The sequence below is a fragment of the Nerophis lumbriciformis genome, linkage group LG12 (assembly GCF_033978685.3).
Source record: "Nerophis lumbriciformis linkage group LG12, RoL_Nlum_v2.1, whole genome shotgun sequence".
Classification (NCBI taxonomy): Eukaryota; Metazoa; Chordata; class Actinopteri; order Syngnathiformes; family Syngnathidae; genus Nerophis; species Nerophis lumbriciformis.
Genome location: NC_084559.2, coordinates 40,923,452 through 40,945,981, shown reverse-complemented (window position 1 = coordinate 40,945,981; position 22,530 = coordinate 40,923,452). Strand labels below are relative to the sequence as shown.

The following is a 22,530-nucleotide window of genomic DNA, read 5'->3' as shown; positions in this document are numbered from 1 at the left end:
ATTTATATATATATATACATATATATATATATATATATATATATATATATATATATATATATATATATATATATATATATATATATATATATCCATCCATCCATCCATCTTCTTCCGCTTATCCGAGGTCGGGTCGCGGGGGCAGCAGCCTAAGCAGGGAAGCCCAGACTTCCCTCTCCCCAGCCACTTCGTCCAGCTCCTCCCGGGGGATCCCGAGGCGTTCCCAGGCCAGCCGGGAGACATAGTCTTCCCAACGTGTCCTGGGTCTTCCTCGTGGCCTCCTACCGGTCGGACATGCCCTAAACACCTCCTTAGGGAGGCGCTCGGGTGGCATCCTGACCAGATGCCCGAACCACCTCATCTGGCTCCTCTCGATGTGGAGGAGCAGCGGCTTTACTTTGAGCTCCCCCCGGATGACAGAGCTTCTCACCCTATCTCTAAGGGAGAGCCCCGCCACCCGGCGGAGGAAACTCATTTCGGCCGCTTGTACCCGTGATCTTGTCCTTTCGGTCATAACCCAAAGCTCATGACCATAGGTGAGGATGGGAACGTAGATCGACCGGTAAATTGAGAGCTTTGCCTTCCGGCTCAGCTCCTTCTTCACCACAACGGATCGATACAGCGTCCGCATTACTGAAGACGCCGCACCGATCCGCCTGTCGATCTCACGATCCACTCTTCCCTCACTCGTGAACAAGACTCCAAGGTACTTGAACTCCTCCACTTGGGGCAAGATCTCCTCCCCAACCCGGAGATGGCACTCCACCCTTTTCCGGGCGAGAACCATGGACTCGGACTTGGAGGTGCTGATTCTCATCCCAGTCGCTTCACACTCAGCTGCGAACCGATCCAGTGAGAGCTGAAGATCCTGGCCAGATGAAGCCATCAGGACCAAATCATCTGCAAAAAGCAGAGACCTAATCCTGCAGCCACCAAACCGGATCCCCTCAACGCCTTGACTGCGCCTAGAAATTCTGTCCATAAAAGTTATGAACAGAATCGGTGACAAAGGGCAGCCTTGGCGGAGTCCAACCCTCACCGGAAACGTGTCCGACTTACTGCCGGCAATGCGAACCAAGCTCTGACACTGATCATACAGGGAGCGGACCGCCACAATCAGACAGTCCGAAACCCCATACTCTCTGAGCACTCCCCACAGGACTTCCCGAGGGACACGGTCGAATGCCTTCTCCAAGTCCACAAAGCACATGTAGACTGGTTGGGCAAACTCCCATGCACCCTCAAGGACCCTGCCGAGAGTATAGAGCTGGTCCACAGTTCCACGACCAGGACGAAAACCATGGAAATATATATATATATATATATATATATATATATACACTCCATATATATATATATATATATATATATATATATGTGTGTCTATATATTTATATATATATATATTAGGGCTGTGAATCTTTGGGTGTCCCACGATTCGATTCAATATCGATTCTTGAGGTCAAGATTCGATTCAATATCGATTTTTGAGGTCAAGATTCGATTCAAAATCTATTTTGTTTCAATTCAACACGATTCTCTATTCAAAAATGATTTTTTTCTCAATTCAAAACAATTCTCGATTCATTCAATACATAGGATTTTAGCAGGATCTACCCCAGTCTGCTGACATGCAAGCAGAGTAGTAGATTTTTATAAAAAGCTTTTATAATTGTAAAAGACAACTGATTGCAATAATGTAAATTTGTTTTAACTATTAAATGAACCAAAAATATGACTTATTTTATCTTTGTGAAAATATTAGACACAGTGTGTTGCCAAGCTTTTGAGATGCGATGCAAGTGTAAGCCACTGTGACACTATTGTTCTTTTTTTTTTTAATGTTTATAAATGTCTAATGATAATGTCAATGAGGGATTTTTAATCACTGCTATGTTGAAATTGTAACTAATATTGATACTGTTGTTGATAATATTCATTTTTGTTTCACTACTTTTGGTTCTTTCTGTATCGTGTTTGTGTCTCCTCTCAATTGCTCTGTTTATTGCAGTTCTGAGTGTTGCTGTGTCGGGTTTGGTTTTGGAATTGGATTGCATTGTTATGGTATTGCTGTGTATTGTTTTGTTGGATTGATTAATTTAAAAAAATAAAATTAAATAAATAAAATCGATTTTTTTAAAGATGAGAATCGATTCTGAATCGCACAACGTGAGAATCACGATTCGAATTGGAATCGATTTTTTCCCACACCCCTAATATATATATATATATATATATATATATATATATATATATATATATATACACACATCCGCCGACCCCTCTCTGTCAGTTTACGTGGCCTACCACTTGGTGGCCAGCACTTTGGAAACATTTTGTTGTTTAAATGTGCTATATAAATAAAGTGGATTGGATTGGATTGGCTGACTGGCTGGTTGTTCCCAAACTCTTCACTTTTCTTATAACAAAATTGACTTTGGAATATTTAGGAGCGAGGAAATTTCACGACTGGATTTGTTACACAGGTGGCATCCTATTACATTTCCACGCTGGAAATCACCGAGCGCGGCCCATTCTTTCACAAATGGTTTTAGAAACAGTCTCCATGCCTGAGTGCTTGATTTTATACACCGGGCCAAGTGATTAGGACACCTGATTCTGATCATTTGGATGGGTGGCCAAATACTTTTGGCAATATAGTGTGTATACCGGTATATATATATATATATACTATATATCTACTGTGTGTGTGTATATATATATTTATATATATATACTGTATATATAAAATTCATTTAAATGTTTTAGTAACTGTGTAAACTGTCGATTAGTTTGTTCGGTTAAATGAGTAATAGAATAAGCCAGCTCTTACCTCGAAAAACCTTTTATGAACTTTTTATTGTCAAACAACCGAATGAGCAATGGAATTAATTGCAAATATATTCAATTGGTGCTTGCCCTCTATGAAACAGCATATTTTTTTTTATCATGTAACATGCCTTTAAAAAAAATAAAAACAAACTTTTAAATACCGGTAATAAATATTGTATACTAAAACAGTACAATTAAATGTAGTACAAACAATTATAGTAGTTTTAAGCAGTAGTATTACCTTCCAGCTGCTTCACTGTCAAACACACCATCAGCAGCTTCTCCATATTTTCATGGATAAATGTTTAGATCGATCAATCAATCAATCAATGTTTATTTATATAGCCCTAAATCAAAGGGCTGCACAAGCCACAACGACATCCGCGGTACAGAGCCCACATAAGGGCAAGGAAAAACTCACAACCCCAATGGGACGTCAATGTGAATGACTATGAGAAACCTTGGAGAGGACCGCATATGTGGGTGACCCCCTCTAGGGGAGACCGGATGCAATGGACGTTGAGTGGGTCTGACATAATATTGTGAAAGTCCAGTCCATAGTAGATCTAACATAATAGTGATAGTCCAACAGTAGATATGGTTTTGACATCCTTGACGAGCGTTATGGACTCATTATACTTCAGTATGGTGCAACCTAGCAGTTCTACGCTCCAACTGCTTGACCAAGTGTGATTGCTACACACATGGTCTTGATGATTTCTTTCTTTAATTTCTTTCTTCTTCACAGCACACTGACTTTCTTCTTTCCCATGCTTGGAAAAACAAAGTAACGTCCATCACTGGCCATAAGTTAATGCTAAAAAAAATGGAAAAGTGGACTTTACTATAAAGAATCAATGAAGATTTTGAATTAAAGTTGTGACTATGTGTATTTTACAGGGAAGGACCTATGATGGCAATGGCCAAAATGTCGGCTATGGCGTCACCATTTAAAGTACCTGAAGACCCTCAGGCTTTGGCCGGCCCGGATAAAGACACATCAACTCACACCACAGAGCCTCCAGGTTGGCGATCACTTGCTCATGATAGTTTCAATTTCTTTAATCTTTATCTTATTTCGTAAAACTGAAGTTAGTTCTGCTAAACTACCATTTTTCCTGTGGAGGTTTGTTTACAGCAGGCATGTACATGTCAGTCATATCAGTAATACTTTACAGTCCATGACAGAGATTTGACTAATCATTCACAGCAGTTAGGGTCCAATCAAGCTCAAGGCTAAGATACACTGGATATGCCTTAGACATGCTACCGATTAGCATTAGCCATTTAGTTTATTCTACTAAATGAAAACTATTAGTAGCACACCTTTTTTTTTTATAGCAATATGAATGATCTTAAATATCTCAATTAACACTCAAACATGTACACTTTTGCCCTCATAGAAATAAACACAATGCCATCATAAGTCCTCCTGCAACACTAGGCTGACCATACGTCCTCTTTTCCCCGGACTTGTCCTCTTTTGCGGGGGTGTCCGGGCGGTAGAGATGCGCGGATAGGCAATTATTTCATCCGCAACCGCGTCAGAAAGTCGTCAACCATCCGCCATCCACCCGATGTAACGTTTGATCTGAACTGCACCCGCCCACCATCCGCCCGTTGTTATATATCTAATATTAATAAAAAAATTAAAAAAAGGGTGAAAACTACGCGAATTGCACCTTGTGCAGACAAGATTTTTCGATCGGACACGGAGGAATTAGCGATGTAAAAGACCACGTTGGGACAAAAAAACACAAGTCTAATGCCGTTGCTAGCGATACAAGTGGAAAACTTTCAACGTTTTTCGTCGCCCAAACAGATTCTTTGGATGTGATAAATGCCGAAGTTTTATTTATGGAGGCAATAATTGAGCATGGACTTCCAATCGCACTGGCTGATCACATGGGACAGTTAATAATGTAATGCAACCTTTAAAAATCATTACGCGGTGATCGCGATCCCAAAAATAAACTTTTCTTGCATGATAATGTCCAGAAAAATTCGCTTTATATTACTATAGAGTCCTTTTAACGAATGAGTTTGATGGTTTATCACAAACCTTAAATGAAAGAAGTCCTTTGTTCTCCTGCACCATGCATGCGCAATCCTGTCGGCTGTATTTCACAGCACGACATACTGTAAAAAGTGTTTATACTATTTATACTTTCAATTAACAAATTGAAGTCTTGTGAAAGGTTGACAGGATAACTGGCATTAACTGTCAAAATAATTTCAAACTATTGAAGTTAGCTTACAGAATAAACATGTCAATCAACCCATATGATTTTTGCTGTAATATTTTTTATTTTGAAAAGTCACTGTGACTGATAGAAAAGTGATGGTTTTAGCAACATTTTAACCTGTCTGAATGCTAATAGTCATTTTGCGTCGGGGGGCGAAGCCCTGAACCCTCCACCAGGACTTTGTCCTGGACCTACCGGGGCCTGCGGCCCTTGGACCCTGGCTACTAGGTTTTTCTGATTTAAAAGTTGGCAGGTATGGTGAGGTTATAAAGCTTTTGCCTGTTAAAGAAAGGAGACTGATCCAATGCACAGACATTCGCGTGCCACGCTGTCACGACCCAGACGCACACCTGTGCGCAATCATATGGGAGCCGCGCTGAGCGCACCTCCAAGCGCGTCTCGCTGCCGGCGACGGCCAGATATGGGCCCACGCTCCAGCGCCATCCATTTTCAGGGCTAGTTGATTCGGCAGGTGGGTTGTTACACACTCCTTAGCGGGTTCCAACTTCCATGGCCACCGTCCTGCTCTCTATATCAACCAGGGTGAGCCCCACCCCTTTCATGAGCGCACTACGCGCGGAGTGACCCCTGTTACGCGCCCCCGGCAACAGGGGTGGCAAGCAGGTAAGCTGCGCGGGCGGAGCGCGCGGAGTGACCCATGTTACGCGCCCCCGGCCATGGGGGTGGCGGGCAGGTAAGCTGCTTACCTGCTGCGCGTGACGCCGGCCGCGGCGAAAGCGGACGAGGCGGGGTGTCGGTGCGGTGGGCGCGGTAGTGACCCTGGACGTGCGTCGGGCCCTTCTCGCGGATCGCCTCAGCTACGGCTCCCGGTGGGGCCCTCTCGGGGGAAGGGGCCTCGGTCCCGGACCCCGGCGAGGCGTCCCTTCTCCGCTCCGTAAAAGTGTCCATCTCTTTTCTTTCTTTTTCTTCTGTTGTGGCATATGCAGCAGGTGCCTGCTCGTTTTTCGTATGTGGGTAACAACATTTAACTATGTATATATATTTCCCAATTGGTTTAACTGCCACCCGCAAAAAAAAAAAAAAAAAAAAAAATTAATCCGCCCGACCCGACCCGCGAGCGGATAAAATCTTAGTTTTTTTAATTTCATCCGCCCGATCCGCGGATAATCCGCGGACTCCGCGGTTGTGTCCGCAAACCGCGCATCTCTACCGGGCGGGGTTTCTTAAATGCCTCAAATGTCCGGCATTTTGAGTTAGGGTTGCGTGTATTTTCAATGGTTAAGAAGGGGTTAAACAAAACAAACTGTGGAGGCGTGATGCAGAGACATTCGTGAGGGAGGGGCAGAGACATAGAGCTAGTGAGTGGAGAGACAGACATGAAAACAAGAAATGCCGAAATGTAAATGCAACTTCACGGATGATTTACGGAAAAAGTATTCGTGTTTTCGTCCTGGCCGTGACACATGGGAAGCAGAATGCACTGTGTGCAAAGCAGGAACGTATGTATCTGTGGCAAATAAAGGGGCCAAAGATCTACAAGCCCATATTGACACTACAAAGCACAAAACAGCTGTGCAGGGCGAGAGCTCGTCTGCTAAATTGACAGAGTACTTTGTGCAGCAGAGGGTGTTTTAGCATTCTACACAGTTACAGAATATAAGTGTGACTTATTTTGTTATACTGTCAACATACTTGCCAACCTTGAGACCTCCGATTTCGGGAGGTAGGGGGAGGGGGGTGGGCGTGGTTGGGGCGTGGCTAAAAGGGGAGGAGTATATTTACAGCTAGAATTCACCAAGTCAAGTATTTCATATATATATATATATATATATATATATATATATATAAGAAATACTTGACGTTCAGTGAATTCTAGCTATATATATATATATATATATATATATATATATATATATATATATATATATATATATATACGTATATATATATATGTATATATATATACTGTATATATATATATATATATATATATATATATATATACTGTATATATATATATGTATACTGTGTATATATATATATATATTATATATATATATATATATATATGTATATATATATATATATATATATATATATATAAAATAAAATAAATACTTGAATTTCAGTGTTCATTTATTTACACATATACACACACATAACACTCATCCATACTTGCCAACCTTGAGACCTCTGATTTCGGGAGGTGGGGGGAGGGGGTGGGCGTGGTCGGGGTGGGACAGGGGCGTGGCTAAAAGGGGAGGAGCATATTTACAGCTAGAATTCCCCAAGTCAAGTATTTCATATATATATATATATATATATATATATATATATATATATGTGTGTGTGTGTTTTATTATATATATATATATATTTATTTTATTATATATATACAGTATATATATATATATATATATATAAAATAAATACTTGAATTTCAGTGTTTATTTATTTACACATATACACACACATAACACTCATCTACTCATTGTTGAGTTAAGGGTTGAATTGTCCATCCTTGTTCTATTCTCTGTCACTATTTTTCGAACCATGCTGAATACCCTCTCTGATGATGCATTGATGTGTGGCACGCACAAAAGTGCTTTCATCAAATGCACTAGATGGCAGTATTGTCCTGTTTAAGAGTGTCACAACATTGCTGTTTACGGCAGACGAACTGCTTTACGGTATACAAAAACGTGACTGCTGTTGTTGTGTGTTGTTGCCGCGCTGGGAGGACGTTAATGAAACTGCCTAACAATAAACCCACATAAGAAACTAAGAACTCGCCCTCCATCATTCTACAGTTATAACGTGATTGGGCAGGTATGCTGTTTATATTGTCGGGACCTGAGTCCCCGCCTGAATTTCGGGAGAAAATTTGTCCCGAGAGGTTTTCGGGAGAGGCGCTGAATTTCGGGAGTCTCCCGAAAAATCCGGGAGGGTTGGCAAGTATGACTGTCAAGCAGTGTTGGCGTTACCGCACTTTTTGTGTCTTTTTAAGCATCGAAATCAGAAAGGACTTATTTTCTTTTTTTTTTACCTACCGCCCGGCTTGCTTGTTTTTTTATTGTCTCGATTATTGCTTTCCGCCACTGTTTTGTTTTGTTTATATTTGCCGGGTCACATTTCCGTACCCCTTTATTGCATTTTTATTGGTCGTAAATTTTGATTGGTCGAAAGTTTTGTCAATGACAAACACTTCCTCAGTTTGCACTGGAACAAGTTTAGCGCGAGGTGCTGTCAAAAGAAAGACTTGATGGTAAACACTAAGGTGAGTGTAAAGTCAACCTTTTTAACTTCATCCTGTGCCAAGTTTCCAGTAAATTACTTGTTTTAGTCTTTGTGAGTCCATGGAAACTTCACTTTTATCTCCCGCTGGATCCACATTGTTCCAGGATGGAGACAGGCTAGCTGTTAGCTTCAAGCTAACTAGCACCCGATCAGACTCCTCCACCCCAAAAACATACTTTTAAAATTTGTTTTTCATCCATCCATCCTATTCTCTACTTCTTTTTTTATTTTTTATTTTTAATGAATGAAGTAACGTTTATGACAACCTTTTTCCAAAACACAATATAGAATTTGAGATATAACAGGATAATGCATCCATTTATCATTTGTTTTCAAAACGCTTACAAAAAAGCGGGACCCCAAAATTTTACTGTGGTACCCCAATTTTATGACTTGATGGGGTCCCTGGGACCCCATTTTGAGTATTCCTAGCGCCAACACTGCTGTCAACAGAGGACAAAAATGCTTTATTTGAATAAATATATTTATATATATATTTATAAAGCAAGTTCGAGTATCATTGGCAAATTTTCACCTAATCCCGGGCTTGGCGTGCTGCCCGCCTTGACACGCATATATGTGTCCTTGTTTTGCAATTTCAGAATATGGTCAGCCTATGCAACACTCAAACAGAGAACATCACTAAACTGTGCTGGCACTGTAGCTAACACTAGTTTAGAGCTGGGCCATATGGATCAAAACTCATATCCCAATATAGTCTGGCCCATAAACTAACCCTTACATGGAAATATCTGTTGACGTTTCTAAATATCTCCACCATGCCTTGATTTTCAATTTTCGGGACTGATGGGCACCCCAAATACACAAAAACAGGAACCAACAGGTTACCATGAATTGATTAACATGGACCCCGACTTAAACAAGTTGAAAAACTTATTGGGGCGTTACCATTTAGTGATCAATTGTACGGAATATATACTGTACTGTGCAATCTCCTAATAAAAGTTTCAATCAATCAATCAAAGAAAAGTATGTTTTGCATAATAGGATTCCAACTTGAGAGGTGTTTTGAGATAAAAAAAAATAAAAAGCCTTAAAAATGATAAAAAAAAGATCAAATATAATCGTCAATCTTCTTTTAAAAAAAACACATTTAGCTCTGCTCAATTCTTAAACTAACAAAAACACAAAATAACAAAATGTGAAATAAAGTGCTTTGGTTTTAGAGGTCATGTTTAAATGTCAGCAGCAACAGGAACATAATTGACCTGCAACAATAAACATGATTATAGCACATTCACACAATAAAACATTATTATAAGACATACACACAATAAACATTATTCTAGGACATACACATCTTAACCCAAACAAACCTGAGATGGGTCGGGCATGTAGAGAGAATGAGTCACGAGCGGCTCCCTCGGCATCTGCTCTACTCACAGCTGGAGGAAGGGAAACGAAACAGAGGGAGGCCAAGGCTACGGTACAAGGACACCGTTAAACGGAATTTGAGGGAACTGAAGATCGACACTGCAACCGGGCAGCTGAAGGCAAAAGACCGGGCTGAGTGGAGGACTATGATCCGACCGAAATGAAACAGTCATTGTCGCGCCCGACAGACTGCTATGATGAGGACATACACACAATAAACATGATTATAGGACATACACACAATAATCAATATTATAGGACATGCACACAATAAACATGATTATAGGGCATAGACACAAAGTTGGAACACCAACCTGCCAACATGATGCTGTGTGACAGGCTGTGTTCTCAAAATTATATTTAATAAGTAATTAATTATAGTTACTCGTAACTTTACCAAAAATGTAATTGAATTACTAACTGAATTACTCTTTAATAAATGTAAGTAATTACTGGGGGCGCTCAGTGGCCTTGTGGTTAGACCCATTACCTCCCTGCTTGGCACGCAGCATCAAGGATTGGAATTGGAGGTTAAATCACCAAATCGATTCTCGAGCGCGGCCACCGATGCTGCTCACTGATCCTCTCACGTCCCAGGGGGTGGAACAAGGGGATGGGTCAAATGCAAAAGGTAATTTCACCACACCTAGTGTGTGTGTGTGTGTGACTATCAGTGGTACTTTAACTTTTAACTTTAAAAAATCAACTTCAAATATCTGGCATAATGCAATTAAGATGAGTTTCAGTGTGTGCGTGTGCCTTTTAAAGGCGGTGCCTGTTGCCTACTGACGTGTGAAGTCACTCAGTAGTTTTGCTTGAACTGTTTTGTTAGCTTAGCAGGCTAGCTGCGGCAGTTTGTTGGCTCTGACGGCATCTCTTTTAAATCTTTCACTGGTTTGATTGAATGTTCTTCCATGGCTGGATGTTCTTGTCAACAAACGGGGTATTGTTTGGATGGCAAGTTTGTCACTTCTATTGATTTGTTGTTCAATATTCCTTCCGACTCTCGTAGTTACTAGCGCCATGTGCAGTTTGTGTCAAGTGGTGGTGACAAAAACGTCTTTTACTGACCAGTTGCATTCAATTGAATGCACTACAAAGACAAGATATTTGATGTTCAAACTCATAAACTTTTTTATTTTTTGCAAATAATAATTAACTTAGAATTTCATGGCTGCAACACGTGCCAAAGTAGTTGGGAAAGGGCATGTTCACCACTGTGTTACATGGCCTTTCCTTTTAACAACACTCAGTAAACAATTGGGAACTGAGGAGACACATTTTTTAAGCTTCTCAGGTGGAATTCTTTCCCATTCTTGCTTGTACAGCTTAAGTTGTTCAAGTTGTGGTATTTTAGACTTCATAATGCGCCACACATTTTCAATGGGAGACAGGTCTGGACTACAGGCAGAACAGTCTAGTACCCGCATTCTTTTACTATGAAGCCACGTTGATGTAACACGTGGCTTGGCATTGTCTTGCTGAAATAAACAGGGCGTCCATGGTAACGTTGCTTGGATGGCAACATATGTTGCTCCAAACCCTGTATGTACCTTTCAGCATTAATGGCGCCTTCACAGATGTGTAAGTTACCCATGTTTTGGGCACTAATACACCCCCATACCATCACAGATGCTGGCTTTTCAACTTTGCGCCTATAACAATCCGGATGGTTCTTTTCCTCTTTGGTCCGGAGGATACAACGTCCACAGTTTCCAAAAACAATTTGAAATGTGGACTCGTCAGACCACAGAACACTTTTCCACTTTGTATCAGTCCATCTTAGATGAGCTCAGGCCCAGCGAAGCCGACGGCGTTTCTGGGTGTTGTTGATAAACGGTTTTCGCCTTGCATAGGAGAGTTTTAACTTGCACTTACAGATGTAGCGACCAACTGTAGTTACTGACAGTGGGTTTCTGAAGTGTTCCTGAGCCCATGTGGTGATATCCTTTACACACTGATGTCGCTTGTTGATGCAGTACAGCCTGAGGGATCGAAGGTCACGGGCTTAGCTGCTTACGTGCAGTGATTTCTCCAGATTCTCTGAACCCTTTGATGATGTTACGGACCGTAGATGGTGAAATCCCTAAATTCCTTGCAATAGCTGGTTGAGAAAGGTTTTTCTTAAACTGTTCAACAATTTGCTCATGCATTTGTTGACGAAGTGGTGACCCTCGCCCCATCCTTGTTTGTGAATGACTGAGCATTTTAATGGAATCTACTTTTATACCCAATCATGGCACTCACCTGTTCCCAATTTGCCTGTTCACCTGTGGGATGTTCCAAATAAGTGTTTGATGAGCATTCCTCAACTTTATCAGTGTTTATTGCCACCTTTCCCAACTTCTTTGTCACGTGTTGCTGGCATCAAATTCTAAAGTTCATGATTATTTGCAAAAAAAAAATGTTTATCAGTTTGAACATCAAATATGTTGTCTTTGTAGCATATTCAACTGAATATGGGTTGAAAATGATTTGCAAATCATTGTATTCCGTTTATATTTACATCTAACACAATTTCTCAACTCATATGGAAACGGGGTTTGTACAACTATTACTACTACTGCAACACTATGAAGTCTATACACTACTGCCATCCTGTGTCTTGGAATTGCAACTGCATGCAAACTGTACAATATAATGCATGCAAATGATACTCAGAAGTATAAGAAAACAAACAATAAACTGGACAATAGAGTTGGCTTTAGCAACTCACGGTAGATTTTATTATCAATCAATCAATCAATGTTTATTTATATAGCCCTAAATCACAAGTGTCTCAAAGGGCTGCACAAGAGTTTGCTAATTTGTTGATAAATATAATAGGCGGAAAAAGACAGATTGTTTTTTACATTAAAAGCAATATACACCATCTTTATCATTTTATGTATGGATTTTTATTGAGTTCCACTTGATATGATTTTTTTGTCATTTGTAAAACAATAACACTCTTCTTCACTGATCTTCTCTATTTTAGTTTTAACCACACCCAAGATTCTCCTCCGACCCAGTTCAGAAGATGAAAAATTATATGGGTGAGTTGTTAATATATTTCTTCTTTATCCCTGTCAATTACTGTATGTTTTACAGTATTTATGATTCTATTTATCAAATGTATCTAAATGTCTTGAACCTAGGGTGTGATATACTAAGATCCGTACACCTGGCGCTAAACAGCATATGTATACTATAAAATTGCGTGTACTATTAGTGGCCGTGTGATTTACTGGACTGCGTGTACAATTGATAGCTTGTGCAGACTGCCTTATTTAAGTGAGGTTTTTGCGTGTACTATGCAGCTTTCACCATGGAGACACTCATTTACTGCACACCTGTGGTGTTTTGTTGTTTTCAAACATGCAGCACACAAATATAATATGTACAACTTTTTCTGGGGAATTTTAGAAGCAATCCTGCAGTTCATCTACAATGGAAACCATTTTTTTGTTTAGCATGCTGAAGACGTGTCTTGTAGGATGCTTGCACTAACTGCGAGCTTGCGCTGGAATGTTCCAGACGCAAGAAAATGCATATTGCGAGATTTTGTTTTCACATGTATTAAAAAACAAACGCCAGCAGAAACCAAAACGCATCAGTTGAGTTTGTTTTAATTAGCCCCTCAAGTCATCCAGCAGCTATGAAATTATAAAATAATATTGCTGAATAGACAATATGTCTAATATATTTATTTTTGACAGTCCAAATATGAGCTGCAGCGCGATAGTCTCCTTTGTCACAGCTATTTCTGCACAACTGCCTGTTTGCACGTTCTTTCTCGACGCTCAAAACAGCGATTGCAGAACATTTTTATTCATGATAAATCACACTGTTTGTGCTAAATGATTATATTTTCATCTTCTCTTCAGTATTGTGGGTGTTTTGATAATCAGCATATATTCTGGATATTCATGAAGACAGACACGCTAAATGGATTGCACTCTTTATTTTGCTCTCTTAACCCTCTGTGCACGAATTTAGTCGATTAGCTCTGCATGCGCTATAAAGTTTGCACATGTTTTATTCCACGCAAACCTTTAGTAGATCAGGCTTTTAAGGTACTGAGTACATTTGCTGGAAAACGTTGTAGAAAGTTGTGTGCCCTAAAATAAATATTTGTTATTTTTACCAGTGTTTTTCCAATGTCACCTTATTGTTACAAAAGAAAAACAACAAAAATACTAGCTGTACTCCATATAATACAGCCCCATGACAAGGTGGATTCCTTAAACTGTGGTCTTGTACCTCGAGTTTTTGCATGCCCCAGTTTTTATATGAGGTAAAAGTTATTTGGGGTTATTAGGGGGTGCAGGGGTTTGACAGGTATTAGGAATGCACAATAAATATGAGGAGTTATGACGTCACACCCATAAATTGGGTAACATTAAAAAATAGCTCTTATGACCGAAAACAAAACAAAAAAAGGCTCCAATGAGGCAAAATTACCTGTACCGTGCTGCAGGTTGGTTAGGGCGAGCAAATGAAGCGCTCCTTCCCCTTAGTTCATTGTAAACAAACATGGCGTCTATGGTGTGGGACATCGTCACTGTTTCAAAGGGAGACTTTTTTATATGCCATTTGCATTAAACCCTATGAGCAGCGCTAGGATGGTGTTAAGAAAGCCTAAAAATACGCTTGTTGTTTAAGAAGCTGCCCAATTGCCAGCCGTAACAGAAGGATCGTCGCTTTCTCTCCGCCGTTTGAAAAGTGCAAAAAAATTGCTAAAGACGAACCGTGGGCTAAAACAGACGAAGAAAACATTAAATTAAGGTTATAAGTTCCTTTGTATTTGATTGAGGGGAATAACTACTTAAGTCCCCACCAACCAGGAGGTATCACGACCCCTAATGGAGAGTTTGATTCCCGCTTGGTAGACCTAAAGGAATAAAAGTTAGTCATGCGATGCCAGAAAACTTATTATCCCGCCTAGCCATTCTCCTGCCGTGCAAATGGACTGGTTCTCTTTCTTTTTGAACAACAGTAGTTGTTCTAAAGGTGCATACCACAAAACATGATTTTCCAAACTCTATCAGTGGTTCACCAAGTACCACCTCAGTAACAATTTTGCTCTCAAGTACCACCACAATGACCAACATTCAAATACAGCAGAATAGTAGGCCTAAGTTTTCATTAAAAACAAAAAATAAGTTATATTTAATATTTTGGCCACTGTAACATTACACAGAGTTTGAACAGTAACACTGTGTTTGAATAAAGGAAAATAAAACACTGTACTTTAATCAAGTGATTCTTTGGCGTACCACTCTATGGAGCCCGCATACCACTAGTAGTACACATACCACAGTTTGAGAACATATATGACACAATCTAATAAACATGCTTAGCAAGTGACTGAAGTTAGCTTGTTTGATATTTACTGTACTTATTTTCCGCACTATAAGGCGCACCGGATTATAAGGCGCACCTTCAATGAATGGCCTATTTTAAAACTTTGTTCATATATAAGGCGCACCGCATTACAAGGCGCATAGAATAGACGCTACAGTAGAGGCTGGGGTTACGTTATGCATCCAATAGATGGAGTTGCGCTAAAGGGAATGTCAACAAAACAGTCAGATAGGTCAGTCAAACTTTATTAATAGATTACAAACCAGCGTTCTGACAACTCCGTTCACTCCCAAAATTAATAAACAGCTGTTTTATTATTTTCCCCGAGGTAAAGTCAGTGACGTGGTATTTCGTTTATCTTTTAACAACAGCAAGGTATAACATGTAGTGCAACATTTATATCACATAGTGGAGGGGAACTTTTCCTCGATTCAATAAACACGTAAAAAACAGTCTGATACTGTTACGGTAAATCAAACGTTAGTGCAATCACAATATAGTAACACTCGAAATAGTGCAAAGCAATAACAATATATCAATAACTCAACGTTGCTCAAACGTTGCTCAAACGTTGATGTCACACAACACAACACACAAAATAAACATGTAAAGCTCACTTTATTAAGTTATTCCTCATCCACGAACCCCTCGAATTCTTCTTCTTCAGTGTCCGAATTAAACAGTTGGGCGAATACCGCATCCAACATGCCTGGTCCGTCTTGTCGAAGTCGTCATTCATCGAGTCAGTGTCGGTACTGTTGTCTAGCAGTTCAGTGACAATTCCTGCCTTCCTGAAAGCTCTGACCACAGTTGAGACTGATATATCAGCCCAGGCATTTACAATCCACTGGCAGATAGTGGCGTATGTCATCCGGCGCGGTCTCCCTGTCTTGGTGAACGTGTGTTCGCCTTGTTCCCACGAGCCATTTTGGGGTCTTTACATAAACACACAAATGGAAATGAAACGGCACGCCTTGCGCAGTCATATATCCCAGCATGCACCGCGCGGCTGCTTACCGTAGTTGCGAGACCTGTTGTGGCTCAATATTGGCCCATATATAAGGCACACCGGATTATAAGCCGCACTGTCAGCTTTGGAGAAAATTGGAGGTTTTTTGGTGTGCCTTATAGTGCGTAAAATACGGTATTATAATTTCTGAGCCAAGTATCATTGATCAGGATGATTGATATTTGCTGTCCCTGCAGGCCAAACACACTTATGGTCAATTTCCAGAAGGGTGACAGTGTGGGCCTGAGGCTGGCAGGGGGAAACAATGTTGGCATCTTCATTGCTGGCGTTCAGGAAGGCAGTCCTGCTGAAGAAGAGGGCCTCCGCGTTGGGGACCAGATTCTAAAGGTAGACCGTCTGGACGTTATCGCTTCTGAAATGTGTCTTTAAGAACCTGTTGCTTGTGTCTTGAAGGTAAATCATGTGGATTTTCAAGGTGTTGTCCGAGAGGAAGCGGTGCTCTTCCTGTTGGAGATTCCAAAAGGAGATTTGGTCACCATTTTGGCTCAAAGCAAACCAGACGGTAAACGTTACACAAGTTAAGAGTTGGTAAACTTTAAATAACATTGTCAAAGAAGCAAGATTTGCTTTAAGTTCTGGGGCCTCAGGATGAAAAAGGCAAAGAAATAAAAACTCCCATGAAACAAACAAGGAATTGTAGCTTTTGAAAAATCTGTGGGCAGGGATGGTACTTTTATTGGTACCAACCAAATTCCCATTCACGTGAAATCAAAGGGTGCCATTTTTGATACCTTTTTGGCACGTGACATCACGTCCGGTTGCAGATTTGACACCGGCTCAAGCACTTGGCGGGCAAACAAGCGTATTTGTCGCAGAGTGCCTCAAGATACTGTTACAATTTTCCATGCCAACAAAGCAAGCCTGATAGAAAGCGCTCAAAACTGAGGCTCCACTTTTTAAAATATGCTAGCTCAATGCTAATTTACATTGGAGGTGCCATATAAATTCTACTGATTAGCATTAGCAATTTTACATGGCGATTTCAACACCTTCAAATTTGTGAATGAAAATTACAAATATGATGCACGTTACAATCAAACAGCCAGTGTGTAATAAGTACAATACTTACAGTACAAACTAGGGCTGGGATCGCGGTTAATTTGAGTTCGATCACGGTGATCAGCTGTTAACATATTTCCTCGATTAAACATGGCAGAAAAGTCTGTTTGAAGTAACCGCAGTAGTGAACAGTAGGGGAGCAACAAGGCTCGGTATAATCCTGCACGGAACAATCCACCTTTATTAAACGTGTGTGTGTGTGTGTGTGTGTGTCTCCGTGTGCACGACCTCCCGTCCCACCGTCACGAAAGTGAGCCTTGTCCCGACGTAATAAATCACATTGTGCCTCTTCCCTCACACAGCTGGAAGTGCAGCCCAGAAGAACAAAATAAAGAAATATGACTAAAACTAGCATAGAAGTTTAAACACAACATTTAAAAGCAGCTTTAGTGACCGTCTTTACTTTCATTATCTGCTGCAGCGCTCCTGTTCTGAATGCAGACTTGCAGGCACTCACAAAATGTCTATGATTGGCTCAGGGGCCACAATGGCTTTTGAAATTTGTCAGACAATATCATATCAGAACACCAAATAACCCTTTAATACCATTTGCATTGTTAACACCTACATTATTTTTCAGTGGGAGCAATGTTGTTGATCAAGGGGAGCTCCACTAACCACTAACCACTAACCCAGATTCCAAACTAACAAAGGTCTTAACTCATTCTCTTTCTATGCCACATCAATGTGGAATGCGCTCCCAACAGGTGTAAAAGAAAGGGCATCTCTATCCTCCTTCAAAACCGCAATAAAAGTACACCTCCAGTCAACTTCAACCCTAAACTAACACCCTCCCCGGATTGTAAATAATCAAATGTAAATAATCAAATGTAGATACTTTTTCTTATGCTTTCTTATCTCTCTCTCTCTATGTCCACTACTTGCTGTACATATCCTACACTGTTTCAATGTCCATATTTCTGATGATGCAATTGTTGATGCTGATTGTTGATGACAGAAGTGTTGATACCAACCAAACCTAACACCCCCCCTCCATATCCCATACCCCGGATTGTAAATAATGTAAATAATTCAATGTACTGTACATACTCTGATGATTATCTTGTGTGATGATTGTATTATGATGTTAGTATATATTTGATAGTATATATCTGTATCATGAATCAATTTTAGTGGACCCCGACTAAAACAAGTTGAAAAACTTATTCGGGTGTTACCATTTAGTGGTCAATTGTACGGAATATGTACTTCACTGTGCAATCTACTAATAAAAGTTTTAATCAATCAATCAAATCAATCACCTTTTTTGCCAGTGCGTAAAAGTTCAGTATCAGTTTGGTTGTGGCAATTCTCAAAACAGATCTTTGCTCAATTGTGTTCTAGTATTTGTCGGGCCAGATTAAAAATACCAACGGGCCGAATGTGGCCCATCCCTGGTCACATACTGTATAGTTTGCCCATCCCTGGTGTATGTGACTGTATTGGTCCCAAATGGGACAATCACCACACTCAGTAATTTAATAAGAAAAGGAATTTTGATATCGAAATATTTTTAATCAGACTTTGTGTTCATGTGTCTGCAAAGATAAAATTCCTCTGATATAACATATTCTAAAGAAAACTCTGCAGACACTTTGTGTTATTTTTGTTTGTTTGTGTATAAAAAAAAATGTAATTATTGTATGAATTGGTATACATTAATGTTACAGTACCTCACATTCAAACTGCACTTTAATGTACTTTCATTAAATATAAGATACACAATTTGGGTTTTAAAAACTCCACAATCTGGGTTTCCGCTTGTTGTTTACCAAAGCACTGGTGAGAAGCACTGATGTATACAAGTCATTAATGAATACAAATAATAAATAAAACACTGATGTATACAAGTCATTAAAGAATACAAATAATAAATAATGATAAATAAAACACTAATGTATACAAGTCATTAAAGAATACAAATATGAAATAATATTAAATAAAACACTGATGTATACAATTGATTAAAGAATACAAATAATAATTTACAATTTGAAAGTGTTGTTTAGTAAATATTAACTTGAAAGAAAAGTCTTATTGTATTCACTACACCAATTATACTTTGTTTACTGCAGAATGTTTGTGATGACAAGCAAAAAAACCAAAAAAACTTTAAGAGGCAAAAAGATAGTTCTCTTTACCCCCACAAAACGTACCAAAAACAAAAGTAAAACCGTGGCCCTAAAACCAGGTACGGACCGTAGCGTGGTTTACCTGTACTGTGCTATACCTCGTAAACACAAATATAGATATGAACAAAATGTTAGCATATGAGCCTCCATCAAACATGATGGAAATGTTTGTTACAAGTTACTGCAGTAGTAAACAGTAGGGATATACTCGGTACTATCCTGGACGGGACAATCCGCTTTTATAATAAAAAATAAAAAAATCGTGATATTAATCGAGATCGGATGATCTGAAAAAAATCAATTGTGATCATTTTTTTTGCCGTATCGCCCAGCCTGAGTACAAACACTTTATAGGACTCAACAAAAGACAAGACTGGCACATTCAACGTAATGGCAAAGACTACTTCCTGACTAGGACAAACTGAAAAGAATGAATCAAAGCAAACCTTGTCTTCAGTTTTGTTGGCTTTATTTTCAGGTGGTGCTGCAACTTCCCCAATCTTTCCGTGTGTAGGTCTAACACATTCAACTGTAGTGCTCCATAGTCTATACACTACTGCCACCTAACACCTTGGAGGTATAACTGCACTATATAATACTTGCAAATGATACTTTGAAGTGTAAGAAAAGTAAATATAACAACTGGACAGCACAGTTATTATCAGCTCAATTTTAAACTATTAACATTTATTAGCATGTAAACGCACAAAAGTATTGAAAATTGCTACCATTTTTGATATCGATATACAGATACTTAGAATTGCTGAACCCGCATTTACAGTAAGTGAGGATCTGCTTCCTACTAACAAGTTTTATGATAATCTGGAATGATGTCCTCCAGAAAAATAAATATTCCATATTTACACATTACTGAACTACTGACTAAAGACCCTTTTCCTGTTGTAACTTTGAAATTATTCTATTAATACGTACTGGTGACCTGACACTGCTGTGTCCATCCAGAAAAATATTGATTAGCAAATTGTCATAATTTTTTACAATTTTTTCTAAAAAAAAAAAAATTAAAAAAAGCCATTTCAAATGTGTGTCTATTAACAAACCTTTTCGACCTTTGGTTTATTGTTTCATGTTTTCCTTTCCCTCCAGTGTATAATGACATCTTGGTGTCAGGACGTGGAGACTCCTTCTTCATCAGGACGCACTTTGACTTTGAAAAAGAGATTCCTCAGAGCCTGTCTTTTGGCCGGGGGGGCATCTTCAAGGTGGTGGACACGCTGTACGATGGCAAGCTTGGCAACTGGCTGGCAGTTCGTGTTGGGAAGGACAAACAGCTGCTGGAGAAGGGAATTATTCCCAACAAGAGCAGGTAGGTTCTGCACTTTTAGTTATGCTTTCAATGGGAAATATTGTCTGTGATTGTAGTTATACGGTCGATTGGTCGCTAAGGATGACACTTTGAAAAAAGTCAAAAGACATCTCAAACTCATTTGATGTACATTTGTTGACACACTACTCCCGTTCTGACACGACTAGTAGTAAGTCTAAGTATATCGTTAAGATTTTTTTGATACCAATATTGATATTCCTTATAGATTCCTGTATTCATTGGTACTCTAACCGGTACTATATGTACCGTAAATTCCAGACTATAGAGTGCATTGGTTTTTAAACCGCACCCACCAAATTTGAGAAGAAATCAATATTTTTACATATATTAGCCGCACCGGACCATGAACCGCAGATGTCTACCGGTACAAAGATTTTGTAAATGTTTATTTACATACCTTAAGTGTTTCCAAACAATGCCTGCCACACAGCAGTAAAACGGGAGATCAAACAAAACAGAAGTCATCGTCATGGACCCACTCGCTGTGAAAGCTAGCTCTCCAATCAGTGGAACAGACTCAATAAGTCCACAGTGACATTTTGGTGAATTTATGAAACTCAATCTCAATCAATCAATCTTTATTTATATAGCCCTAAATCACAAGTGTCTCAAAGGGCTGCACAAGCCACAACGACATCCTCGGTACAAAGCCCACATACGGGCAAGGAAAAACTCACCCCAGTGGGACGTCGATGTGAATGACTATGAGAAACCTTGGAGAGGACCGCATATGTGGGTAACCCCCCCCCTCTAGGGGAGACCGAAAGCAATGGATGTCGAGTGGGTCTGACATAATATTGTGAGAGTCCAGTCCATAGTGGATCCAACATAATAGTAAGAGTCCAGTCCATAGTGGGGCCAGCAGGACACCATCCCGAGCGGAGACGGGTCAGCAGGGCAGAGATGTTCCCAGCCGATGCACAGGCGAGCGGTCCACCCCGGGTCCCGACTCTGGACAGCCAGCACTTCATCCATGGCCACCGGACCTGTGCCCCCCCCCCCTCAAGGAAAAGGGGAGCAGAGGAGAAAAGAAAAGAAACGGCAGATCAACTGGTCTAACAGGGGGGCTATTTAAAGGCTAGAGTATACAAATGAGTTTTAAGATGGGACTTAAATGCTTCTACTGAGGTAGCATCTCTAATTGTTACCGGGAGGGCATTCCATAGTACTGGAGCCCGAATAGAAAACGCTCTATAGCCCGCAGACTTTTTTTGGGCTCTGGGAATCACTAATAAGCCGGAGTTCTTTGAACGCAGATTTCTTGCCGGGACATATGGTACAATGCAATCGACAAGATAGGACGGAGCTAGACCGTGTAGTATTTTATACGTAAGTAGTAAAACCTTAAAGTCACTTCTTAAGTGCACAGGAAGCCAGTGCAGGTGAGCCAGTATAGGCGTAATATGATCAAACTAAAACAATACAAACAGAATGCCATTGTAAGTTAATAATACTAACAGACAGCTTCATTACATTACGATAGCACGTACAAATATGCATGAAAACACTCCTGCAGACATCACACATGGGACGGTTTAGTAAGTACAAATAGTTTTAACTATATTGTAAAACGTATAAATGTTGCTTCGAGTGTTGAAGAATCCTTTCGAGCAGAAACACTATGGGCGTTTTACTTCCGGTAAACAGGAAGTACATTTTCAACCGGCAGCAACACCTGCAGTGAGCGAACTCATCGAAAAGATGGCGCCATAGCACAAACAATAACACACTTATTCAGTGTCTCTGCCACCATATATTAAAACTGTTTGTTCAATACAAAACATTATGGTCGTTTGCGAAGAAAAATCCATAAATTAGCTGCACTGTTTTATAAGCCACTGGGTTCAAAGCGTAGGAAAAAAGTAGCGGCTTATAGTCCGGAAT

General features: G+C 39.9%; 1 protein-coding gene across 2 annotated transcripts in view; it reads left to right on the top strand.

The window, feature by feature from the left end:
• Nucleotides 1-22,530, top strand: part of tjp2b (tight junction protein 2b (zona occludens 2)) — a 173,611-nt gene that overhangs the window by 104,327 nt on the left and 46,754 nt on the right. For both annotated transcript variants that reach the window (XM_061986585.2, XM_061986586.2), the window contains exons 9-13: nt 3,733-3,857; nt 12,709-12,766; nt 16,284-16,434; nt 16,501-16,609; nt 20,406-20,625. In XM_061986585.2, coding sequence (XP_061842569.1) covers nt 3,733-3,857; nt 12,709-12,766; nt 16,284-16,434; nt 16,501-16,609; nt 20,406-20,625 — 663 coding nt within the window. The remainder of the gene's footprint in view (nt 1-3,732; nt 3,858-12,708; nt 12,767-16,283; nt 16,435-16,500; nt 16,610-20,405; nt 20,626-22,530) is intronic.